At 43.2% G+C, this 24664-nt stretch overlaps 1 protein-coding gene and 1 long non-coding RNA gene across 5 annotated transcripts in view; one reads left to right on the forward strand and one right to left on the reverse strand.

Annotated features, from left to right (window-relative positions):
* The window catches only part of ZSWIM6 (zinc finger SWIM-type containing 6), a 95689-nt gene extending 86819 nt beyond the window's left edge, over positions 1–8870 (reverse strand). For 2 of the 4 annotated variants that reach the window (XM_083703421.1, XM_083703420.1), the window contains exon 1: positions 8123–8870. In XM_083703421.1, coding sequence (XP_083559547.1) covers positions 8123–8855 — 733 coding nt within the window. In that variant the 5' untranslated portion in view covers positions 8856–8870. The remainder of the gene's footprint in view (positions 1–8122) is intronic. The other 2 variants (XM_083703423.1, XM_083703422.1) reach the window with 2 other exon arrangements.
* Positions 8871–9091: 221 nt separating this feature from the next.
* Positions 9092–24664, forward strand: part of LOC310827549 — a 43451-nt gene continuing 27878 nt past the window's right edge. The window contains exon 1 of the long non-coding RNA XR_014556394.1: positions 9092–9692. This is a non-coding gene — a long non-coding RNA (uncharacterized lncRNA). The remainder of the gene's footprint in view (positions 9693–24664) is intronic.

Here is a 24664-nt window from a genome sequence, read left to right on the forward strand (position 1 = left end):
GTAGCAGGAATTTAAACTTACTGACAGGTTCTACAGCATCTTTCCAATTAATGTCAGACCTTCTCAGCCATTGCCCATACACAACTTCCAGCAATTTCAAAGCTGTCAAATGTGCTTGCTTCCAACAAGCAGCAATACTCTAAAAAAACCCCGCAAAAAAACCTTAAGCCATCCTTTTCCAGGTGTGGTGATGCGTATCATTCCAAGGTTCTCTAATATACTTTATAGATTTAAATAACTAATGTTCATTCATACTGCACTTGAGGCTTCTTCAAAAGTGAATTCATCTTGCTTTTAGGGAAAAACATCAGTTTAGCTTGCAGCCCTAACACCAGGAGGCAAGAAGTACAGTCTTAGTAAACAGGCTTTTATAAACCAATTACACACTACAGGGACCCATTTCACAAGAGCAAGGGGAGGTAAGGGAAATTATTTCCATACAAAAGCAAATCCCCACCAAGGGTTAAAGGTCTGATCCTTGATATATTCAAGATTAAGTGCCAAAAAAAGGAGGAGCAATGTGTGATATCAAACAGCCTGCCCACATGCCCACCAAATCAGCTGTGTAGGAATGGTTGACAATAAGTGTGATCACAAAACATTAGATTTCACACAGTGTATGGACATTTTAAAGTTTTTGTAAACGAGCAAAGCGAGCATGGGTGGTAGTCCTTAGTCTGTTATGTCAACATAGCTGGGCTTAGCTACTTCTAGAGCTATAATTACGGTACTGAGATTGGAGGCTGTGCCTAGGGCTTCAGAGAAGGGGAGAAATGGGGAAGGGGATTTAAAGGAAGTGGAAGATTACATCACCAGATCTGGAAGATAACTCTAGGTACAAAGGGAATTGCTTGAAGGAACAGGATAGCATCACTGGAAGTGCTCACTGAGAAACTTGCACTGGATTTCAGGGCAAGCAGGAAGCCAGAGCAGGGATTTGAGGAGTGTAAATGGTCCAAGTAATGAGAAAAGTGAATAATTTTGGGAGCAAAGTGCTAAACAGAAATTAGAGGACCAAGATAGCAGAAAGCCAGAGAGAAGATTGTAGAATGCCAAGATCTTTTTTAAAAAAAACTGATTGGACAGAGAATGACTCTTGCTTCTGCCACCACCAGCAAAACCTAGGTGAGAAAGCCCTGCCCTGTGAGAAACTAATCATTTGCTCAATTTGGCATACTTTCCCAGGCTGGCCCTATTTCCCTACAAGGCCCAGAGTTTCAGGGTAGCAGCTGTAACATCTGATGCCTGGTGTGGAACTGTAGATACCTTTGCCACTCCCTAGTATCAAAGGTATCTACAGTTCCTAGAAGTCAACACAGCCTGCTCCATCTGGACTGCCTTTCACCCACAGGACCAACCACCATCAGCTGTCTTATGGGAAAGATCCCAGGAAAGCAAAGGAGGCAGACGAAGAAGACATTCAGAGCCGCACTGATTCATCCTGACACAGGGGCACCTACTACCCAGCTCCACTGTGGGATAGATCCTGAAGACTTGTTGTATATTGAGACTACTGATTGTAAACATTCTTTAGTAGGCATCGATCACAATAGTTGCAATCTGGCTAGAATGATTTCTAACCTGAAAGGCAGGATATAAACAACTATAGTACAGTGGTACCTCGCAAGACGAATGCCTCAGAAGACGAAAAACTCGCAAGATGAAAGAGTTTTTCGTTTTTTGAGTTGCTTCGCAAGACAATTTTCCCTATGGGCTTGCTTCGCAAGACGAAATGTCTTGCGAGTTTGTTTCCTTTTTCTTAAAACCGTTAATACCAGGGTGCATCCGTGCTTCGCAAGACGAAGAAACTCGCAGAACGAATTAATTTCGTCTTGCGAGGTACCACTGTAGTAACAATAAGAGGAGGGAACTTTGTTATTTGCATGCTAATTGCATTTAATCAAAAACTACTGTCACGCATAAGCATTCTAAATCAGTTACTGTGCTAAACATGGATTGGGTTAGCATTGCTATCCATTTGATATGCATCTCAAGTTGCTAAGTTTCCCCCTTCCAGATCAGATCCAGAAAAGTGGAGGGTCAAGTACACCCACTTCCCTCGGCTATGTGCCAGCACGACACAAGTGTTGCATCGCTCCAACACCCAAGTTGTTCTTGGCATGAAAACTGGATTAACTGGCAGGTGAAATTCTAACCAGCCCACCCCCTAGAAGCATTTTAAGTTGTGCAATGTAAAGTGGGTTACCCATCATCAGCAGTCTGCTGATTTCATCAATGTTCAGGGTGGGGTTTTTATGCAGGTGCTACTTAGTGCCAAAAATATGCACCATGTGCGCACAGTCACCAGGCAGACAGCTGAAATTGCACGGAACATTGTTATTTCCTCACTTTTATGCAAAGTTAATTTGTTCTTGTTTCAGCTACCTTTTGACTCCGAGTACCAGCCCACCATATACCCATCTTAGTTTCATTAGTTCCTTTATGGACTTTCAACAGATAGGAATATATCAGCATCATCAGCCAATGCCACAACTGGGCCAGAGTTCAGGAACAGTTACATGCTACAAAACTTAATCAGCAACCTGATTAACAAGCCAGTTAAGACTAGGTGTTGGGGTTTAAGAAAATTTAGGGCGGGTTCGCACAGGAACCTTGAGAACTAGCCTCAGGTGTAAATGAACCTTCTGTTAGTCTGACAGCTGGTAGAGTCAGAAAGCTCTGTTTCAGCCCTCACCGTAGCACTGCTACAGCACTGCTTGCATCTACAGGCAACAACAGAGAGGCAATAAAATCACTGCCACATCACGTTGGTGTGAGAAGGCAAGCAGTGGCACTGCTGAACCCTGCCCTCCATATGACTGTAGCAACCACAGCTGTTAATGCCAACCAGAACATGCAGTTCTCAGTTCATAGGCTTATGTGAAAACTGAGCCTCGGTTTCACAGACTCGAACTCAGGCTGGTTTAGAAATTATAAACTTCAGGAACATGTATAGCAATGGGCAGAGTGGAAGCGTTGGCTTATAAAACCTAAAGCATGGAAAGTAATTTACTATGATGACAACATAACAAATGTGGGGGGGGGGGGAGTTATATAAGGTCTTATTGGAAGTGGAATTATTCCTCACCCCTGAGATCAGAACACAGGCAGAAAGAATAATTATGCCAATCCCTGAGAAAAACAAATGGAGTTGTTTTCTTGGCTTTAAAGTAGGGACTGGCATTTGGAGCACAGGCAGGAGACACATGGAGAACGGCAAGGCTCAGGGAGGGAGTGGAAATGTGCCTGGGAAATGCTGCAGCAGAACCTGCCCTGCTGTAAGCTCTAGCTACACTTCATTCTGACAGTTTCAGAAACATGCAGGGCTCCAGCAAACTATGATGCAACTGTGGCATGGCTCCAATAGCAGAGCTGCAGCTGGGGCTGACATGACATAGCCTACACTCCTGTAGAAGCAAGAAATCCAGCACAGAAATAAATAAATACTGAGGAGCAAAGGTAGATAGTCATTAACTGAAATAGCCAAGATAGAAATGTAAGCCACAATGTAATTGTAGTGAGAGTCTGAAAACAATTACTGATAGCGGAGCTTAAACACTGAAAATACAATTTTATTATTTATTATTATGATTATTAAAATACCAAAATACAAATACCAAACATGCATGCGTCAGAAATATTAAGACCTGCTATCCCACACATACGTAAAGCTGCTCAAAGATCCACAAATGCAGATAACTGCTTGGTGTTCTAAATAAATCCTGATGGATTTCAAAGTATTCATATTCATGGGAAACAGATCAGAAAGGAAAAACAACTATTTGTTCCATTTGTAAATTAATGGATGTTCCACATGGTCTGGCTCTTTACTAGGGAATGGCAAATTCCCTATTATTCGATACGACTAGCAGAAACATCACACCCCTCTCCCTATGAACAACTGTAATTGCTGCAAAGCGGCACAATTCTGCTGATACTAGGCCTGCACTTTAATGTATGACCACTAAAAGTTAATATGAATGTTAGCTCACTTAAAATTGCTGTTGCAATTCTTTTACAGAAACTAACCAAAATTTTTCCCACTGAAGGATGCTTATTTACCAAACCCATGTTTCTGATAAATGAGTATTTGTGTTTTCCTTCCTGAAAACTAATGCTAAGGGATTAAAAAAAAACCAACAACCCCAGTCGCTGCTTTCAGATAATACAATATGCAACCATGGTTACAAAAGATGTGTGTCTGTATTAATAATAGTAAGTAATAGCGTATTCCCATATGGACATGACTTTCATTGCCCTATATTCATGAAGAAGTGAGGCAGAATTTTATAGTATTAGTGTATTTCCTTTATATGGTGGCATACTGTCTAAAGCACTGGTCTTTATAGCTTTGAGAAATTCTGAGGTAGTAGGTTTGGCAACAATTTATTGTTTTAGAAAGAGTTTACAAGAGATTTATGAGTTCAGAGTGTGAAATCCGATGTAATAATCAACAAATGTAATAGGTTCTCTGTGTTATACATAATTCTAACTTCTTAAGAAACTGGGTGAAGTGGCAAACACATGTAAAACTATTTCATCATGACCAATGGTTTCGGCATGAGGTTTTCCCAAAACAGAGGTTGTACAGACATTTAGAATAACATATGCGGGCTTACACAAGAAATAGGGCTCACAGGTCAGCAATACCTGGCTTTGCATATGAAACATTCAGGTTCAATCCCTAGCATCTGCAGGTACACAGCTGGGTAAAGACATATGCCTGAAATGCTGTACATCATCTGTGTAGACAGTATACAGTTAAACGGATCAATGTTCCAAAATGGTATTAAGGCGGTTTCCTATATTCACCGCGGTGCATTCACAGATTTCAGAAGATATATCATGGAAAAGGTTGAATGACTAACACAAGCATAGCCAGCAAATCTAAGCTCTTCATTATCAATAGGATGCAAGTCGGCATTCATAGATACCTTGCCCAGACCATACCATTTTGCAACATTTCAGAATGCTTTCACTGAATTTGAAATGTGTGGATAAAATGCACACTATAGACGTGAAGTCTGGAGATTACAAAAAGATGATTGCTGAAATCCGCAAAGCCACTCATTGCACAGTGCTATACTTACCCCACCTTTCAACCAATCAGCCCCCAGGGGAACTTGCAACAAAAGCAAAGGAGGCTCGGACATAAAATGCTAACAGTGCATTATAATGTCAGTTCACAAAGCCAATTATCTCAAATCCATTCACAAAAATCTAGTGCAACATGGGGGGAGGACGATTCACAATGTCCTACCTATCTCAGAAGCTTATTCACTGGCTGTTTCTGCACTGTGTAAAAACCTTTTTACACAAATTTTAATGAGCCCAACATTTGCTGTAGGAAAATATTTGAGATTTGGAAAACATCAGCATCTGTTAGGCTCGTCGCTCACCACACCCCGTATAGAGTCACATTTTAACAGTGCTGTGAAATGCAAATTTTCCATACATTAATAGCCTGGATGGTTTCCAAAAGGATCATGTCAGGAAGAAATGAAAGTGTGTGTCCAGTGTGTAAAGCGTTTACTGCATTTTTATTTAAGTGTTCCAGAAGCAGCAGAGGACACAAGTTCTATTTATGCATATTTTCCTCTGTTCACATTGACCTTTGCCAACATCACTCAAGGGCCCTCCCCTTTTTGAAGCAGCACAAGTTATTTTTCCCCTCCCTTCAGGAGTTCTCAATGAGGCCTCTTCTAAGTGCTGAAAGCAAGCAAAAGCTAAGCCCATGCTGGGTGTCTGTCTCCTGGAGAAGATTGCATCTTTTATTTATCACCCCTTGGCTTTATTTTCACAGTGAATTCCTAGCTTAAATGTAATCAGCCAAAAAACCCTCCCTATGTGCACTCCTGTCATTCCTCATCCCTTGCAAGTGGAGTCAAGCAGAGGCAAAAACAAGCTCTTGGCAATGCCAGCCAAACCAGAAGAGACGCAGCTCTGGTGGTACCACCAGGAAAAGGAGAGATGCCTCAAACCCCTACTAAAAAGACAGATCCAGAAGTCTGAGGAATGTTAATTAGAACTTAGAGGAGTGCCCAAAGCTAAATCATTTGCAGGGAAAAGAGAATGGCACCACACACTCGTCCACAGGCATGACTACATTAAAATTTGAATTGCTAGACATGTCCACATCTTTAAACATCACCAGTAAAAGGTGATCTTGTGGAGGAGGAACTATGATGTTGAGCTTTGTGGGTTTCAGCACACTTTAAAAAAGAAAAAAAGACACTCCATCCATGTTCAAAAGCCAGCAGGCAAAGGGTGAAGAAACACACACACCCCAAACACGCAGCTGGAATTTAAATTTCTTGAGAGAGGAAGCTGAGCAAAACTGAGCAGATGAAAAACTGAGCTGTGCAGCTTTAAAATCTCCAGATCTCCTTCCCCTTTGTCAGATCCTTGCTGTTTTGCAGGCAGTGAAAAGCAATGAAAGAGACTCTTTTGTTTGGTTCCCCCTTTTCATTGAGCAACACACCAACAGAGAGAGAGAGAGAGCGCGTTGAAAAGGACACAAACATGAAAATGAGCGAGGTGCCAGGTCCTCCCTCCAAGGGGAATTTCCTGAAGGCATTGGTGATGTGCAGCCAAAACATAACCCTCTTTAAAAACGCAACATAAAGATTCAGCTCCACTGAGAACCTCACCCTGAGCAGGAAGTTTTAAAAGGGAAATAAACCACACATCTGCCTGTTTCTCCAAGCAGAGACTTTGGAGCCGGAAAGGAGAAATGGGTAAAGCCAGACATGGAAACCCAGCACCCCCCCCCCTTTTCATGACAGAAGTAATCCCTTGCCACCCTCCCACTCGAGATGGATGGAATGGTGAAGCAGAACCACCTCCAGTGCCCTTTGATTCAAAGAAGGGAGGAGTTAAATGCAATGAATGGAAACTCTCCACCACAGAGAATCAGGATCAGTATAAAGAGGGGAGAAGAGGATTATTTCATAGAAAAATCAGCATTTCCTCCCATCAAGAAAAGGAGACGGAAAAACCCTGCTATATCCTGAAGCTATTTGGCAGCATTTGAAGATGGTTCTGCTTTCCTGCACAGCATTCCCCCTAGGCAGGCAGCCAGCTCTCTTCTCTCCTCCCCCCCCCCCAACTTTCATCGCAGACAGACCTCCTTTCAGTCCCAGTTTCATCAGCAATCTGACAGCTTTACGACCCAATGACCTACCCCCAGTGCCACCAAAAACAAAATCTAGGAGGATGGGGACATGCAGACTGGCCACATGAGCATCCAAGAAGTCTGTGCAAAGCCAGTGGGAGATTGCATCTCCTTCTCAATTGCCACTGTCCTAGAAATGTCTTTGTTTAGCGATAAGGAGGTATTCCTGTTCCCTTTCCCCCCGCACTTTCCCTGGGGGCTCCCTCTGCTGATTCACTTCCATTCGCACTCCCTGATGCTTCGGGTCGAGGCTGGGCGGGGGCGGGGGGGGGGAGAGGACAAGGGAAAAGAGAAATAAAACGGACAGGAGCATCTCTCTTACTGTATTTCAGGGTATTTTGATCACACAGACAGCAGAAGCTGGAAGGAGGGGGCAGCGAGGGAGGGGACGAGTTACTAGTGCTGGATTAGACTGTTCTGGGATAATCCTGGGTATGTTTTTTCCTAGGGGGAGGGAGCCCAAGGAAATCCTGCGGGGGTGAGGAGACTGCCTGGAGGCAAAAGCGGAATAACGATTAAACAGGACAGCTTAACACTAGGAGACTTAAAAGGAGAGAAAGAGAAAAGGCTAGCTAAGGTTAGCGACATGTGTGCCAGGGAGAGGAAGCTGCGGGGATGGAGTTAGACTCTTAGGGTGCTAGGTTAGAGAGGCGAGCAGGGAGGAGGAGTTTAACGTCTAGAAAAAGAAAAATGTGTCTTTAACTAGGGGAGGCAGGTGCGGTGGGAGAAAGAGCTTAGGAGTATCAGACGGGGAGGGAGCAAGGACGGCATGACTGCACAGGTGGATAAGCGGGGGGGGGGGTCAGGTTTGGAGAATGGAGGAGGAGAAGAGACCGTGACCCAAAACCCAGTGACTGGAAAGGAAGGGGGTGGGAAAGAGAGGAAACAAGCCCTCGCCCTCCCCGTCGGTCCCACCCCACCCTGCCCCCCAACGACCGAGTGACTCACCGACTTGCAGGACGTTGTCGACGCAGCCGCCGTCGAGCAGAGCAATGCCCCTGCGGAAGGGCAGCCGGTTCTCGTCGCCAGCGGCGTCCGCTGCTCCTCCGCCGCCGGGCGCGGTGCTACCGCCTCCGCCACCGCCGCCGCCTCCTCCTCCGGCGCCTCCTCCCCCGCTGTTGTTGTTGGATGCGGCGGTCGCGGCCGAGGCGGTGCCCCCAGCGGTTCCCGTGGACCCGACGGCGTTAGATCCCCCGCCGGGCGCGGCGGCTGCGGGGTTGCTGACGGCGGCGTCCTCGGCAGCGGCGCCGGTGTTGAAGGAGGAGTACATGCAGATCTCCCTCTCGCTGCGGGGGAAGGACCAGTAGACGATGCGGCGCTGCACGGGCTCCGGGATGCGCTCGAAGCGCTCCTCCACCCGCTGGAACGGCCACTTCTCCGCCACCCGCCGCGCCGCGATGTCCAGCAGCGACTCCGGGCTCTGCGTCTTGCCCAACGGCAGCACCCCCAGCGCGGCATAGGCGGCGGCCAGGGCAGGGGGGAAAGCGGCGGCGGCCGACGAGGCGGCGGCCACCGCGGCCGACGAAGGCCCCGCCATGCAGAGCGACCCGCCGCTGCCCACGCCGCCCAGGCCGCCTTCGACGCCGCCGCCCGCTCGCTGGCCCGGCCTGCACCCGACGCCGTAGCCGGGTCTGCAACAGAGGCGCTTGGCGGGGGGAGGGAGCTGACCGCGCTCCGCCATGATCGCGCCGCTTCTAAACAGACAGCGGAAGTGGCTGTACTCTATAAACGGCACCAGGAGCGCTGCGAGAGGCTGCCGGAGCGCGGGGACCCGCCCCTCAGGTCCATATATGGGCAATGGTGGGCGGCGCCCATCCGCCCGGCCCTCGGAGAAAGGGGCGGGGAGGGGTGGGGCTATGCAAAAGCCAGAGGCCACAAACATAAATAGAACGGGCCCGGCGGCCGTGTGCTCGACGCGTCAGCTGTGACGGGAAGGCGGCGTTGTTCAAACGTGGGAGGGCGGGGCCGGGGAGGGGAGAGCCGAGGGCAGTTCGGGGAAGGGACGGAGTCGCGCGCGCATACACGCACACACACCCGATCTTGTCTCCGCCGCATGGAGGAGGGGGGCCGGCCTTCTGACGCGTCGGCACCCAATGCCAGCCCGCCTCGCGCGCGGTGGGAAAAGGGGGCGGGGCCCGCCGGACCCCTCTGTGGCACCATTTACGGAAGGGAAGGCGGGTGAGGGGTGTGGCCGCCGCCGCGCGGCTCCTCCACCCGGTCATCCTTCCTCTGAGCTCAGCAGGAAAAGTCATTGAGAGGGAGGCGGGATAAACAAAAACCTAAAGTGGGAGGAGGAGGAGGAGGGGAGCGAAAGCGGCAAGGCTCGCGCGACTAGGGAAATACGGTAGCAGCAAGCGAGCGGCCGTTGGGTCGCCTCACGCTCCCGGCCGCTTCTTAACGGTCGCGTCGCTGCCCTCGGGCCAGACAGACAGACTGTGCGCCCTTGAGGCATCCTCATGCTCTCTTCGCTGCTCGCCTGAGGGGAAGAAGAAGACCGAAAGCAAAGCGGCGGCGATGGGTTAGTCGGACAGCCTCACTGTGGGAACTGGGAAACACATTTACGTTGCGCTTTTTAATTTTAAAAAGTGTGTGTTGGGGGGGGGGGGAGTGATATGGAAGGGGGGCGGGTTAAACCTTTATAAAATTGTCGGTGCCAGCAAGGAGCTTTGATTTTCACGCTTTTTAGCGCCTCCCTGAGGTAGGTCGACTAATTGGGGGGCGGTCGAATGGATTAAGTTTGCAGGGCAAACTTGGGAAAGGAGGTTCCCCTCACGCTGCGCGGCCTTCCAGTGTTTATTTTGTGAAATAAACTTTTAAAATTTGTTTTTGAACGTCTTGATTGCTCTTACTTAATAATCCTACTGTATATTCTTTTTGTAAACCGCTCTGAAGTTTTTTTCTGCAATCAGGCGGTATATATAATTTTTAGTAAACAAAAAAACAGGTGGACAGGCTGTAGATCGAAGCAGTTAAGCGCTCCCTGACAACAGGATTGCAGGTGTGGGTGAAGCTCCTACATATTGATAAATTCTGGCGACTTTTCTAATCCTACACCCACCTGTTATAAGGGCATAAGGATTTCAGGAAGGCTAACACTCCCCAGGAGGAGCAGGAGGAAAGCAATGCTTACTTGTAATTCTGAAATTAGGTTTCTACACACACCCCTCCTTCCTTCTTCTCCCTCGATTTGCTGGAGCTGAGTTTGTAGGGTCAGGCACCCTGAACATTGTAGTCCCGAATCATGCCATAGGAAATAACTTTGAAAGTGAAAAATTGGAATTGATGAATACATAACCCACAACACATAAAGGGGACAAGGGTTCTCACTTCGTTCAGTTCTTTTACATTCTGGAAGTATTTTTCTCTGCCATATGGGAAAGCTTTCAAATATGCAGACCCGACAGCAGCCTAGAGTACATACACACTTTAATTTAGCTTTCATCAACTTTGTACGCTGTAGATGTTTAGAATTACAACTCCCATCCTCCATTATTAAACATGATGATGGGAATTGTAAATCAAATGAGGATGCCAGACCCCACAAAATGACCACCCAGAGATCAGTGGATGAGGAGGACAGCAGCAAAGAGACTTAATGTCAGCACCTCAGCCAGGCCTGTCAGACCCCACTGGGAGTGGTCTCTAGCACCCTTTATTCTTTTCGTTTTTAAAAATGTTATAGTTAGGGCTAGCCAACTAGAATTGTAGAGTTGGGAGGGACTCTGAGGATCATCTAGTCCAATCCTCTGCAATGCAGGAATATGCAGTTGTCCCATATGGGTTTCAAACCTGCAACCTTGGTGTTATCAGCATCACATTCTACCCAACTGAGCTATCCAGGCAGAGGGTGGCATTTCAGCTTGGCTAATATGAATGGTTCAATTGGTAATTTTGGTCCCTGATTTAATGGAGTTACCAATGCTTAAGTAAAACTGCAGTCGTATCCCTTTTTGTTGTTGTTTAGTTGTTTAGTCGTGTCCGACTCTTCGTGACCCCATGGACCAGAGTGCACCAGGCACTTCTGTCTTCCACTGCCTCCCGCAGTTTAGTCAAACTCATGCTGGTAGCTTTGAGAACACTATCCAACCATCTCGTCCTCTGTCGTCCCCTTCTCCTTGTGCTCTCAATGTTTCCCAAGACCAGGGTCTTTTCCAGAGAGTCTTCTCTTCTCATGAGGTGGAGTATTGGAGTCTCAGCTTCAGGATCTGTCCTTCCAGTGAGCACTCGGCTGATTTCCTTAAGAATGGATAGGTATCCCCACTTACCTTGGAGTAAGTCCCACTGAATTGAGTGGAACTTACTTCTGAGTAGATATGGTTAGGACGGTGCTATCAGTCATTCTTTGCACAAATGCCAGCTTTGTGAGTATAGCCTCCAGCCATGCATCTGTGTCCTGGCACTCTGCCATTAGCTTGTCTCTGTTGCTCTTCTATGAAGAGGTGACTTCTATGAAAAATAAGGTGTCATAACAGTTATGTTGAGGCATGGGCAAAGGTGGGTTTACTGTCTAAAACTATGGGATGTGTTTTGGAATGATGGTATTTAGAGATTTTATTAAGTTTTGGAATATTTACTGTTTTTCAGCAGTGTATTTCAGAGTATTACTTGTTGACACTTTAGAATAAGTAGTGAGAATATGTGATGGAGTTGTTCTTAGCTAATGGAGAGTCTTAAGAAATGTGAGATGTTTAAGAAGTATCTATGAGTAACTAGGTTTATTCAGTTGGGTTTTTCCAGAGTGTCTCTGAGGCAAGCCCTATCTTCCTGAAGTGTAAGTTTAAAAATGTGCCCAAGTAGACTAAGACTAGACTCAAGTTTAGACATTTGAAAAGAATGAATCATTGGTAGGCTGAGCAGCACTTGAGGTGCCTCAACTAAAGACATTTTAGGGAATGGACTGGACTATGCCAGAAAGCCCTATCAGCCATGGGCGTAGCCAGGATTTTTGTTGGGGGGGGCAGAACTTTTGTTAAGAGCGGGTAGAACTGACATGATTGGTCAGCTGGTTAAGTATTTCTATGGTTTTACTGCTCCTCCCTGCCCCCCCCCCCATCCATGCTATCAGCTGGTCCACCAGTAAAGTGAATAAAGGGCTAAAGGGACATGTGAAGGAGGCATCCTGGACTTGTGAACACATCCTGGACGTGTTCAAGATCCTGTACCAACAGATACTTGGGAGTATGAAAATAATGTTTTGTTTAGAGCAGACTTGTATATAAGCTCACATGTTTCTATACATAAATCTTTACTAGCCTGTTGGGGGCTGGGAAGGAGTGATGGAGCTCTCCCACAGCAGCCCCCTATCTGTCTATGTCAGCTACAGGGAAGGAGTTTCTGCCTCTGGCAGCCTGTTTGGTTTCTCTGCTTGGAGGATTCCATCAACCCACTCAATTGTCTGATACAGTTCCTTGCCACTTATGGCTACCAGGGTATAGCTTAAGATTTAAGCCTTAAAAGAAGACTGACTTCCAGAACTCTTCATCAGGCATGTTGGAAAGATGCTTAACTTTCATCTCCATACAGAGTTGAGTTGTTTATAAGTATTTGCATGTGTTAGCAAGCTGACCCTGTAAATCATTGGTGGCCAAACTTGGCCCTCCAGCTGTTTTGGAACTACAACTCCCATCATCCCTAGCTAACAGGACCAGTGGTCAGGGATGATGGGCATTGTAGTCCCAAAACAGCTGGAGGGCCAATTTTGGCCACCACTGCTGTAAATAGATTAGAATTGGCAACTTTTAACACTTGGCCTGGTGGTTCTGTGAAAGTGGTATGAGCAGTTGAAACACTTTTCACCAGTGGAAGATCAGACTAGATACAAAATAGACAAAGCAGATACAAAATAGTGAGATTTTCTCTATTTGCTGAACAATTAGGTCAGATGCACAGTAGTTTTCTTACAGAAAGCTACCAAATCTCAGCTACACTATATGAGCCTGAGACCGTTTTGTCTTCTCCCCCACACCTCAGTAGTGCACAGCTGCTATAAAATTGTCCCATACTTCCTTTCCCTTTTGTATGTCACATCTATAAGGATAAATATGGTAAATGTTGTTTGACATGTCATTTGCACATGCCTATCTTGTTGTGGCTTCTTCAAAATGTGAAGAGCTCTGCCAACTTTAAGCAGAAAGCCCTGCTTGCATTGCATGAGAAAAATATATTTTACACTATTAGAGTGGGATGCTGCACGCACTCATACTCCATTCCTATGCCTGGAACAGACAATAACTGGTGGTGGGCTCTTCTTCACTGGAGGTATTTAAACAGATGCTGGAGAGTAATGTGTCATGAATGCTGTAGTTGCATGCTGCATTGCAGATCCTACACTGAGCAGGAAATTGGACTAGATGACCTCTGAGGTTTCTTCCAGCTATGAGGGCTGTGATGGTAGGAGGGAAATAGAAAGGAATTTTTAAGGTATGAGTAGTAGTATTAACATTTCTTTGATGTATACCATCAGTCACAGAGTTTACTATACCATTACCTTTCTTTGTAAGTCAGCATTTTAAAAAGTATTTATACAAAGTTTGGTAAGCTAATTTGGAAATATGAGAATTATAGCTTCAAATGCTGTTAGAGCAGCGTAGGTTGCAAATATCAGTATATATTCTTCTGTTGCTTAGAGGAAAAGTCTGCCATACAGAAGCAGAAGGAAGAATAGCATACAGTGGTACCTGGGGTTAAGTACTTAATTCGTTCCGGAGGTCCGTTCTTAACCTGAAACTGTTCTTAACCTGAAGCACCACTTTAGCTAATGGGGCCTCCTGCTGCCACTGCGCCACCAGAGCACGATTTCTGTTCTTATCCTGAAGCAAAGTTCTTAACCTGAAGCACTATTTCTGGTTAGTTCACTATTTCAGGTCTGTAACCTGAAGCGTCTGTAACCTGAAGCGTATGTAACCCGAAGTACCACTGTATATGTTTTTGTTTTGGCAGAGAATATTTAAACTGATGGGGCTTATGAAGAGAAAATGTTGGAGACAATTCACAGCTCCTTAAGTTTTTGTATATTATTCTGAAAGTAAAGTGAATCTTAATTAGGCTACTCTAAGAATAAAAATGAAAAAATAATTGTTAGGTTTAGATTTAAGTACTTCTTTGAACTGTTTTAAAAGAAGAGTATATTTCAGAAATAACATTTTGTTCTATTATTCTGTTGGGAAACATTAATAATTTAAATATTTCCACTCTAACCTAGCAGTTCAGTATTTCTGATAGAATGAGGAAGAGGTCACTTTAAATGTATTCTCAGCAAAAAACATTTTAAGAGAGTAATCTGGCTGAAGTTCATGTACAACTTAAATCTTATATCTTGATTTGAACTCATTATCTGGAATGGAAATTTGTAGATCTTAACACAATAACTGGATCAATATCTGTTTTCTAACAGGCATAGAAATAACCGGTGGTCAGGTAGCAGTATAAATCGTCCTAGGTGGTATTAAAAGTTTGTTCTTTGCAGCTCCTCTTCAGAATGACTTATCTTGGGGCAGGGACTTTCATTGCACCTAGGTTGAGCAAACTGCCAATTACACATGCTGAAATTACTGTGACTGGTAATTTCACTTTCACCTGAAGCTTCCTGCTTTGTAATACAATCAGCATAGTTTCTTTGTATTTTGTACCTAATTGTCTGAGTCAGCTTGATTATCTGTGTAGTTTATTTCTGTAGGCTTATTTTCACCTTCTGAATGCCCTGAGGCAAGTCCTTGGAAAGGTTAGTGACTCCTTGTTTGAAGGACCTGTAGCTATTTATCTCTTACAGGAAACAGAGCCTATCAAAATATTTTTTTTAAAAAAAGTTGTTCTTAGTTGATCTCTAAGGTGCTACTGGACAATTTTAAAAAATAAATAAATATTTATTTCGATTCCCTCAGACCAACATGGCTACCTACAGGAAACAGAGCCTGTTGTGGTGTTTTTCAGTACAGTAGTACATTAGCAAGCTTCCTGTACCTATGTATGGGAAGCTGGTTATAGTTACTCAGGCTCAGTTCTAATACTGAAAATAGTTTCTGGGACTGAGGAAAGCAAGCTAGATCACATTAAGTTAAGTGGTAGGCGGAAACATATAGGTCCACCTTTAACTGCAAAACCCTGCTGTCAATATTTATGGGAAATAAAAGGTAAATTGAACTTTGATTCCATGCTTATTCCATGGAAGTGTCTTAATATATTCATGGGGCTTATTTCTAAATAAATGTCTTTAGGATTGCAGTCAATACAGTACCCTTTTACAGCCTTTTTAAATCCCACAGTTCTCACTGATACTTACTCCATTTCAAGACTAATGCTGTAATCACACACACACACACACACACACAGAAAACACCCCCCCCCCAAACACTGTGGGTTGTATATAGACTTCCATTCACACAATGTGGCTTCACCTAATTTTCTTGTCCCCTTCACACACATGCACATAGACACACACACCACACCCTCAAAATCAGCTCTGTGGGGGTTCGGGGACTCTCTGAAGCAGATTTGGGAGGCATGCAGGGTGGGGTTAGGGGCAGGCTAGTAGAAAAAGGAAAGTTGGTCACTTTGTGGACTGTTTTGAAGCTGTTATGTTTTTCCTAGCAGGCTAAGTGGTTTACAGATAACAATACATTATGCACAGATGCAGGTATTGGAACTTCAGTGCCAATTTAAAAAGCCATTTTGGCAAGGGGCAGTTAAAAGCAGGGGAATTGTAGTGGGTGCTTAATACTCTTTCCTCCGCTCTAGTCTCATTCAGCTCAATGACTTTTCCCTCCACTGGATATCAAATGCAAGTTTGACCTAACAAGGCAAACATACATTTTCTATGGCAAATATGCATTTGAAACTTTTGGGGGGGGGGAGCTACTGGGAAGATTTGGAGTGGGAAAATTATGGATGAGAGTTAAGTGCCCCAATATTGTTTTCCTCATCTCAAATTGTCTTTTTCTGAAATGGTTCTTTAATTATTAAAGAAAAGTACATTGTGCTTTAATGTTCATTTGTGTGTAATTTGTGTGTAACACATTGCTACTTCCTTCTTGGATCTATAGAGCACATATGTTGTGGACAAGCCTTGCAACATTAACCAGTGAGAGAGGCTCAGGTTTTTAGCTATGAAGTCTCTAGTGTGGCAGAGTAGGGGAATGTGATACCCCAGTATAAGAATTATTCCTTCTGGAAAATAAACAGCTCATGATCTTGGTAGCTTTAGAGAGGCAAAAAGGCTTTTATGTCATCAGAATGAAAATCTGGCTGCTGTGGCAAAATTTAGGGTGACAGGTGTTACCTATGCAGCAGATTGTTCTTGAACTGCTGTGAGCTGTCAAAACAACATAGTGTATTTTGCCTACCTTATTCTGCAATTGATATTACTTATATTATACTCTGCACCTACATTTAAGTTCACAACATATGGTGCAACCTAAATAAATACAGGCACCCCAAGGTGAAAAACTTTATGCCACAGTGTATTGTGAGCAAATTGGATGCAATTAAAACCTTTAATGTTTAAAGAGATCTATAAAAATACTGGTATTAACCATCTGCTCTGGTTAATTTTTAGCAAGCAGTTTTAAGTGTAATGTTGCACTTCCCATAGGAAATACTGAGCTGGCTCCACAGAATCCTTTGTGAGGGGAGGGCACTTGTGCTCATGAGCGGGAGGGAGTCCTAATTGCTACTAATTCCTGTTTCAAGCTTTTGCTTCCTATGCTTCATCCCATGCTGCTTTGGCAGATCCGTTGAGCCTCAGAAGTGCCTTTTCAGTGAGCACAGAGGACTGCTGTGGGAAGGATGAGGAAAGGTCCTACACAAGTAAAACGTGGCTCATACTTTCCTAGATCCAGTCCATGATAGTTAATTCAAAATGAAAGAAAAATCATTTAAGAAGTATATTCTAGCCATGGGTAAGTGTTTGAATCTAATTCTCCATGTCACTCTTTGCCAGGTAAATAACCCAAAGAAATGAATAAGCATATACATCAGAGAACAGGTCAACCATTTCTAGAAACAATGAAAAGTGGGTTACAGATAGGTAGCCGTGTTGGTCTGCCATAGTCAAAACAAAAAACAAAAATCCTTCCAGTAGCACCTTAAAGACCAACTAAGTTTGTTCTTGGTATGAGCTTTCGTGTGCATGCACACTTCTTCAGATACACTGAAACAGAAGTCACCAGACCCTTCTATATAGTGAGAAGGTGGGGAGGGGTATTACTCAGAAGGGTGGTGGGAATGGGTGATTGGCAGATAGCTGTGATGAGCCTGTTGATGACTCTTAACTGTATGTGATGACTAGAGGTGTTCAGACTGATACCCAGAGAGAACTTGCTGCAAGACAGACCCAAAAAAGAAAATAACAGAACACCTCTAGTCATCACATACAGCTCCCAAGTTAAAACAGTACAACGCATCATCAGAGATCTACAACCTCTCCTGGACAATGACAGTTCTCTTTCTCAAGCTCTGGGAGGAAGACCTTTCATTGCCTACAGACAGCTACCCAATCTTAAACAACTCCTAACCCACAATAATACTACAACCAGACTTAACACGGACACTGGCACCAGAGCCTGCAATAAACCCAAATGCCAACTTTGCTGCCACATACACCCGGACAACACCATTACTGGCCCCAACAACATCACACATACCATCTCGGGACTATTTAATTGCTCATCGTCTAACATTGTGTATGCCATCAAATGCCTACAGTGTCCTTCAGCTATTGGACAAACAGGCCAAACCTTACGCCAAAGAATAAACGGACATAAATCTGACATCAGGAATCACAAGACAGAGAAACCAGTAGGAGAACACTTCAATCTCCCAGGACATTCTATACAAGATCTCAAAGTAGCTGTTTTACTACAAAGGAATTTCAGAAATAGACTGGAAAGAGAAGCTGCTGAATTGCAACTTATTACCAAACTTAAAACCATGGAGAGACCTGGTCTGAACAAAGACATTGGATTCTTATCTCATTATACATGACAAAGCCATTTTTCACCTTCTCATCCCTTGCTTTTTCCTGTAAGACCTATTGCAGTCGTTAAGAGTCGTCAACAGGCTCATCACAGCTATCTGCCAATCACCCATTCCCACCACCCTTCTGAGTAATACCCCTCCCCACCTTCTCACTATATAGAAGGGTCTGGTGACTTCTGTTTCAGTGTATCTGAAGAAGTGTGCATGCACACGAAAGCTCATACCAAGAACTAACTTAGTTGGTCTTTAAGGTGCTACTGGAAGGAATGAAAAGTGGGATCAGCCTAATTTCCTCACAAAACAAATAATACCTGGGTTCCTCAAGAGCTGAAGGAGAAGGATCTGAGTACTGTGAGTTATTCAGCTGAGGCAACTACTGCCCTTGCTGCTGCCGCCGCCATCATCCTGCTCAATGTCATGAACTGAATCACATGAGCTGAACTAGTTGTTGCTTCTGCATAATCTGTTCCCCTTCACGAAGGATGAAAAAGTTTGATCCAGAAAGGTGAAAGAGCAGAGATGGGGAGAAGGGAGGGGCTGCAAGACTAGTAGCCTGCTGGTGGAGCTTGTGACCTGCCCTCTGCCAAAGGCTATATCTACAGGTATCCAGCCTAGAGGTAATTAGTTCAAGAAGGAAATTGGGAGACATCAACATTGAGTACAACAAAGGAGCATAAGATTCACTCTTAAGGGAATGGTTACAGATAGAGAAGATTGCATTTAACCTTTCTTTGATCGGTTGTTTCATAAAGTAATTTTCTGTAATTTTTACATATGATATATAATTCTTAAAACTCCATGCTTTTGTCTTAGTAAACTTTAGCTCTTGTTTTCTGTTGTGGTCTAGTCTTGTTTTAGCACCTCCATACCTAGAAGTCATAAACTATGCTATCTTTAGAGGTTTCAGATGGACACAAGGGTTATGGATTGATTGACAGAGCAGCCTTGTAGAAATAATCTCCCCTTTATCTCATGGAAGCAAGTTATTTAAAAAGAAGAGCACTCTTCCTTGTAACCAGATCTTCCTTCCCTAGGTAGCACAGAACCCAGGGTGGCGATCTTTGATAAGCTTGAAAACCAGAATTTTAAAACCAGAATTTTAAAGCTGTGTGATGCTAAGAGGAAGGGATTGGGAAAGAGGACAAAGAAATATTATCCTAGTTCATTTATCTGCCTACACTGCAAAAACAAAACAACTACTTACAATTATCCCCAAAGATAATAATAGCTAAGTATGTCTTAGTTTTAATTGTAATCAGCGAAGCAGTTTTTCAATCTGTTTCTGGTGCCTCGTGTTACTGAACTTGGGTAAAAATAGTGAAATGTACTTTATACAATTAAATTTTATTCAGAATATTTCTGCCTTTTTCATTCAGTGTACAGAACGGAGAGCTATATGGGAACAGATGTTAAGAATGCATGGGCAGTCATAAGCATGCCATTTCCTTCAGTTAGATTGTTAGATATGCTTGCATCTGCATTCTTATAATTTATTTAGTGTGTGAAACATCTAGTTCCTTCTGCTCTGTTTATCTCTGGCTCAAACCTCACTGCTAGAATTTTTTCACCTGCTATAGTAAACTTCTATATTGAGTGGCAGTTTTGAATGAATTGCAATTATAGATGAGGAACCTGTGGACCTTCACATGTTGCTGGTCTACAAGTCCCGTCACCCCTGAGACCATGCTAGTTCATGCTGACGGGAGTTGGGAGTACAACAATATCAGGTAGGTAGATCATAGAATCATCAAATTGTATAGTTGGAAAAGACCCTGAGGATCATCTAGTCCACCCCCTGCAATGCAGGAATATGCATATGGGGATTGAACCTGCAACCTTGGCATTATCACAACCATGCATTCCCAAACCTTGGATTACAGTGTTAAACTCTCAGAATCAAAGCATGAATCTCCAACTCTCTGTCATGGACCCTTTGTACAGTTTTATCTTGATGTGTCAGTAAAATGTGAACAGAGGTGCCTGACATAAATTGTAAGCTAGAAATCGTCAAAATACTTTTCTGTAGGCTTATTTCACCATGTCCAGTATTTCTATGAGACATTCTGATCCTTATTTTCCTGTAAATAATTACATTTAAAAATGTCTGCATTAGATGCAGCCTATAGTTGTTGTGCTGTGTAAGTAGCCTGCTCATTCTCCACACACAAAAACATTGCTTCTAATTGGCCCACAGGCTTCCAATGAGTATGATCAACTGCAAAGGTAATTTACCTGTTTGTCATCTGCAATGAATAAGTATCAAGCAAGATCCCTTGGTGTATGTCCTACTGGGTTATTTTTTTAAGGAAAAAATATGAATTTTGGATGAAATCCCCCTTTCCTCTTCAATATTCAAAAGTAATATATTTCTGAGGAGATCCTTGGCCATATCAGAGTTGTGCAAAAGGAGGTACTATCTTGAATTGGAGGCTGCCTTTCTGATTCCCAGGGGAATCTGAAAACCTTGACTAAATTATGTTATTGTTATCCAATGTGTTTATTCTGCAATATTTACTAAACACGGCACATTTGAAATTGCCAGCCAAAACAATGCCTCTCTGTTGAGTTTCTTTTTACAGCTGACTCAAAAATCCAAAGTCTTTGAGGAAAGAAAAGAATTGCTGCAGATAAATATTTGGTATCAGTAAGTAAGGAACACCAGACTCTTCACAAAATATTTTTGAATTATCACTGTGAAAGAGCAATATGTAATCCAGGTTTTCCATGTCCTGAGAGCATTGCTTTCTTTTCTTTAAAGTCCTTGGCTGTATGGATCAGTTTTATGTAGCAGGAGTCAAAACATATAATGTAGTAGTAGCAGGCTTCTTTCATCTTGCATGAAGTGATAAGCCAGTGTGTCTTAGTGGTTACAGTGTCAGATGAGGATCCAGGAGACCATGTTGAAATCCCCACTCAGCCATGAAGCTCACTGGGTGACCTTGGGCAAGTCACATCTGTCAGCCTAGGCTACCTCATAGAATTATTTTGAGGATAAAATGAAGACATTTATTTTGAGAATAAAATTAGAGCTCCCTGTAGGTAAGGTGGGATATAATCTTAATGATAATGAAACAAATAATAAAGCTATGTTTTGAGTGCTGTGTCTAGATATGTGTTCCACAAATACTAAAGCAGAACTGTGGAATGATCTGAATTGCTATCCATGATCAGGTTTATTACATGTTGCTGAGCACCTAAGATTGAGAAATTCTGATCTTGTATGCCTGCCTAAAATATGTGGGTTGTACATTCATATCTGCAGACATAAGTGGTGAGGAGTTGAGATCCGTTCACATGTGATGATAATGTTTTAGGTTGATTGCAGTCAGTCAGAATTGTACTGTCAGAATAGTCTACCATGACTTGGAAATAACTTTTTCAGTTTCTATAAAACAACACTTAAATGTTCCATTAAGGAGACCCCTTAATCCAAAATGCCTGCGGGGCAGTGGTCCTGCTGCTCACACCATCCAGGGCAGAAAGGCAACAGGAAAATTAACATTCCCATAGCAGGATGCCTGAGGACCACCACTGCTGGTGGCTTCTGCCTGTGTGCATTTTAGGTAGGCACTGTTGGAAGCTCTACAGTGTCTGAACCCACCCCAACACAGCCTGACATAGCTGGGTTGACAGACTCCTCCACCTCATCCAAGCCTCCTTCCACATAATGGAATGGGATGTTTGAAGGCTCTTCAAATAGCCTACTTTACATGTAACACTAAATCATGGTTTGTTTGATCATGCAAACCCAGCCCATCACTTAACCACAAATTCTTTGTTCCCAACAAAGCACAATCAGGATAGTAAGCCATGGTTTGTTGTTGGCTTATTTACCTTGGCTTGTTCTAACTATCACTTGTTGCTATATATAAAAATAGGATGATTTATTAATGATTTATTTGTCCACCATAAATGCTCACCAAACTACAGAGCCACACAAAATGAAACTACTCCCAAGACTAAATAGCCCACTTGGGCTTTGCTTAAATAAGAACTCTGCTTAGTTACAGATTTTCTGTGCCCCTCTCCTCTGCTGCAATCCCTCCCTCACAAGGCAGGCAGCTACATTTCACAGCTGTTGCAGGGGAAAAGAAAGTTTAAAATGACTCCCTTCTAATATCTGAAATGGAATAAATAGAAAAGCAGCACAGTTAAATGAACAGTATGCAGTGATGCTCCAATTTGCCTTATTACATTATAGGAACCATTTATATCTGAATGTAAAAAATAGAGAAGAAACAGCAGTTGCTGAAAATAAATGAATGAAAATGAGCATTCACATAAGTAAAACTGGCAAGCTTAAAAGTTCAAACTCTGTATGATGCAGAAATTCTTGGAGGAAAACACTCTCAATAAGCTTTCACTCAATGCTGCCCATAAGAAAAGACTTAGCAACTCATGGATAATTTGATTCCCAAGTTCTCCATTTTCTGGCATGACTAACAACCTAAAGTATGACTCAGTCAGCCTCAGAGACCCTTTTTATACACAGAACCCACTTTGTGCATCTTCTGCTAGAAGAGCTTTGCACATGCTCACAAAACATAGTTCTAACAGTTCCTTCCTCAGCTTTTTTTTTTTTTTTTTACACTGTAAAGGCACCATGCATGGACAGCAATCCAAGGAAGGGGAAAATTTGGCTTCACCTAGCAATGGCTGCATGAAGAGGCTCCACTACCCAATACACTTTGGACAGCAAGACTAAGGAACAGACTGATTGTGTACAGCATACAGAGGACTTGGAAGTCCTTCAGCTGTCCCATTCTCACTGGGCAACTGAACAATCAGGGAACTTAGCAGCAACACCAAAGTGGGAAGCAAATAAGCAAGCAGGATGCACAATAAAGGGTCAGGCAAAAGGCGAAGTCTGAGTAGTCCTTGGGTCCATTTTGACATAGATAGGCAATAAAATTATAAGCAAGGCACATGGATGGTTCATTGTTAAAGTACTGTTTCCTTAAAGATCAGTACTGTGCTCCAAATTGGAGCTCTCTACCTTAGCTCTAGCTGGGAACATGGTTATTTTACTGAAGTGGATACAAATCATGGATAGAGTACAGTAGTTACATAAAGCATCCAGGAAGAATGCAGGATAGAGTTCAGGTTCCCTGAGAGTGAGCAGTAGCTGTAGAGATGACCTTTATGGAGAGCATTCAGAAATGAATGAGGGAGAATTTGGTGACATCAGACAAGAACAGGATGACTCTAGGGAAGAAGACATAAAGATACCCCCCCCCCCCCGTGCTCCCATTACCAATATTTATAATACAATGTCCACCTTTGGAAGTGCAGCAACATACAGTTAAGTGTGCATAACTATTCTTCTTAGAGCTGGTCCCTATGGTTCTATCAACTGTATTTGCTTCCTCTTCTCAGAAAAAAAGTTCTTACTAACACTGATTAGGGGGTTCATAACAATTAGGTAGCTTTGGAGAAAGGAGACAACATGGAGGAGCAGTGAAGAAGATACACTGAAGAAGTGTGCATGCACACGAAAGCTCATACCAATAACAAACTTAGTTGGTCTCTAAGGTGCTACTGGAAGGATTTTTTTTATTTTGTTTCAACTACGGCAGACCAACACAGCTACCTACCTGTAACTAGTTCTAAAATTGTTATAACTGCAAGAAATCTGAAGTTTTGACTCTTCTGACAGCATCACCAGTATTTTGAATCCAGTGCATACTATTTAACAGTAGAATGTTACAGGAGGCTGAATGACTTAGGTTTTTAGTTCCTCAGGAAATGTTTTGGAAATGTTTGTCTATTTATAGCTTATTCATTCTTAAATGCCACATAAAGCTGAGGGAAGGCATTCAGAAATTATTCCAGTGAGAAAAGAGTTATTTAATGTTCTAAATGCAGTTTTTGAATAATGGGCTTTAACTTCAAAAGCTCTTGGATAAAGGAAGCTATCTTGTTCATGAGTGCCATCTTGACAAACAGTTGACTCTATGTGAGGACCTTAGGAGTTTCAGTAGTACTTTATTTTTCTTAACTAAAGAGGCAGTCTTCCATGGATTGAACACAAGGATTGCTTAGAACTATATAATAAACAAATGGATCATTTTGTTTATACTATTTCATTACAACCCAAACATGTATTAGGGAATGACTATATCCTTGGTTAGTGCAAGTAGATAAATAGGTACCGCTCCAGCGAGAAGGTAAACGGTGTTTCCGTGCGCTGCTCTGGTTCGCCAGAAGCAGCTTAGTCATGCTGTCCACATGACCCGGAAGCTGTACGCCAGCTCCCTCGGCCAATAAAGTGAGATGAGCACCGCAACCCCAGAGTCGGTCACGACTGGACCTAATGGTCAGGGGTCCCCTTTACCCCTTTTTATATTCTTGAACACTTGACTTTTAATTTTCTTCTTATGTAGAAATTGTAATTTGTTCTCCATTACTTGAAATTAAGTTAAAACTCTTATTAAATCTGTTGAAATGTTAATGTTTTCTGAACTGTTATATATTTGTTATATTGATCTACCATTATTGTTGAGGTTTTTATTTTGCTAA

The sequence above is a fragment of the Podarcis gaigeae genome (assembly GCF_964106915.1).
Source record: "Podarcis gaigeae genome assembly, chromosome: 11".
Taxonomy (NCBI): Eukaryota; Metazoa; Chordata; class Lepidosauria; order Squamata; family Lacertidae; genus Podarcis; species Podarcis gaigeae.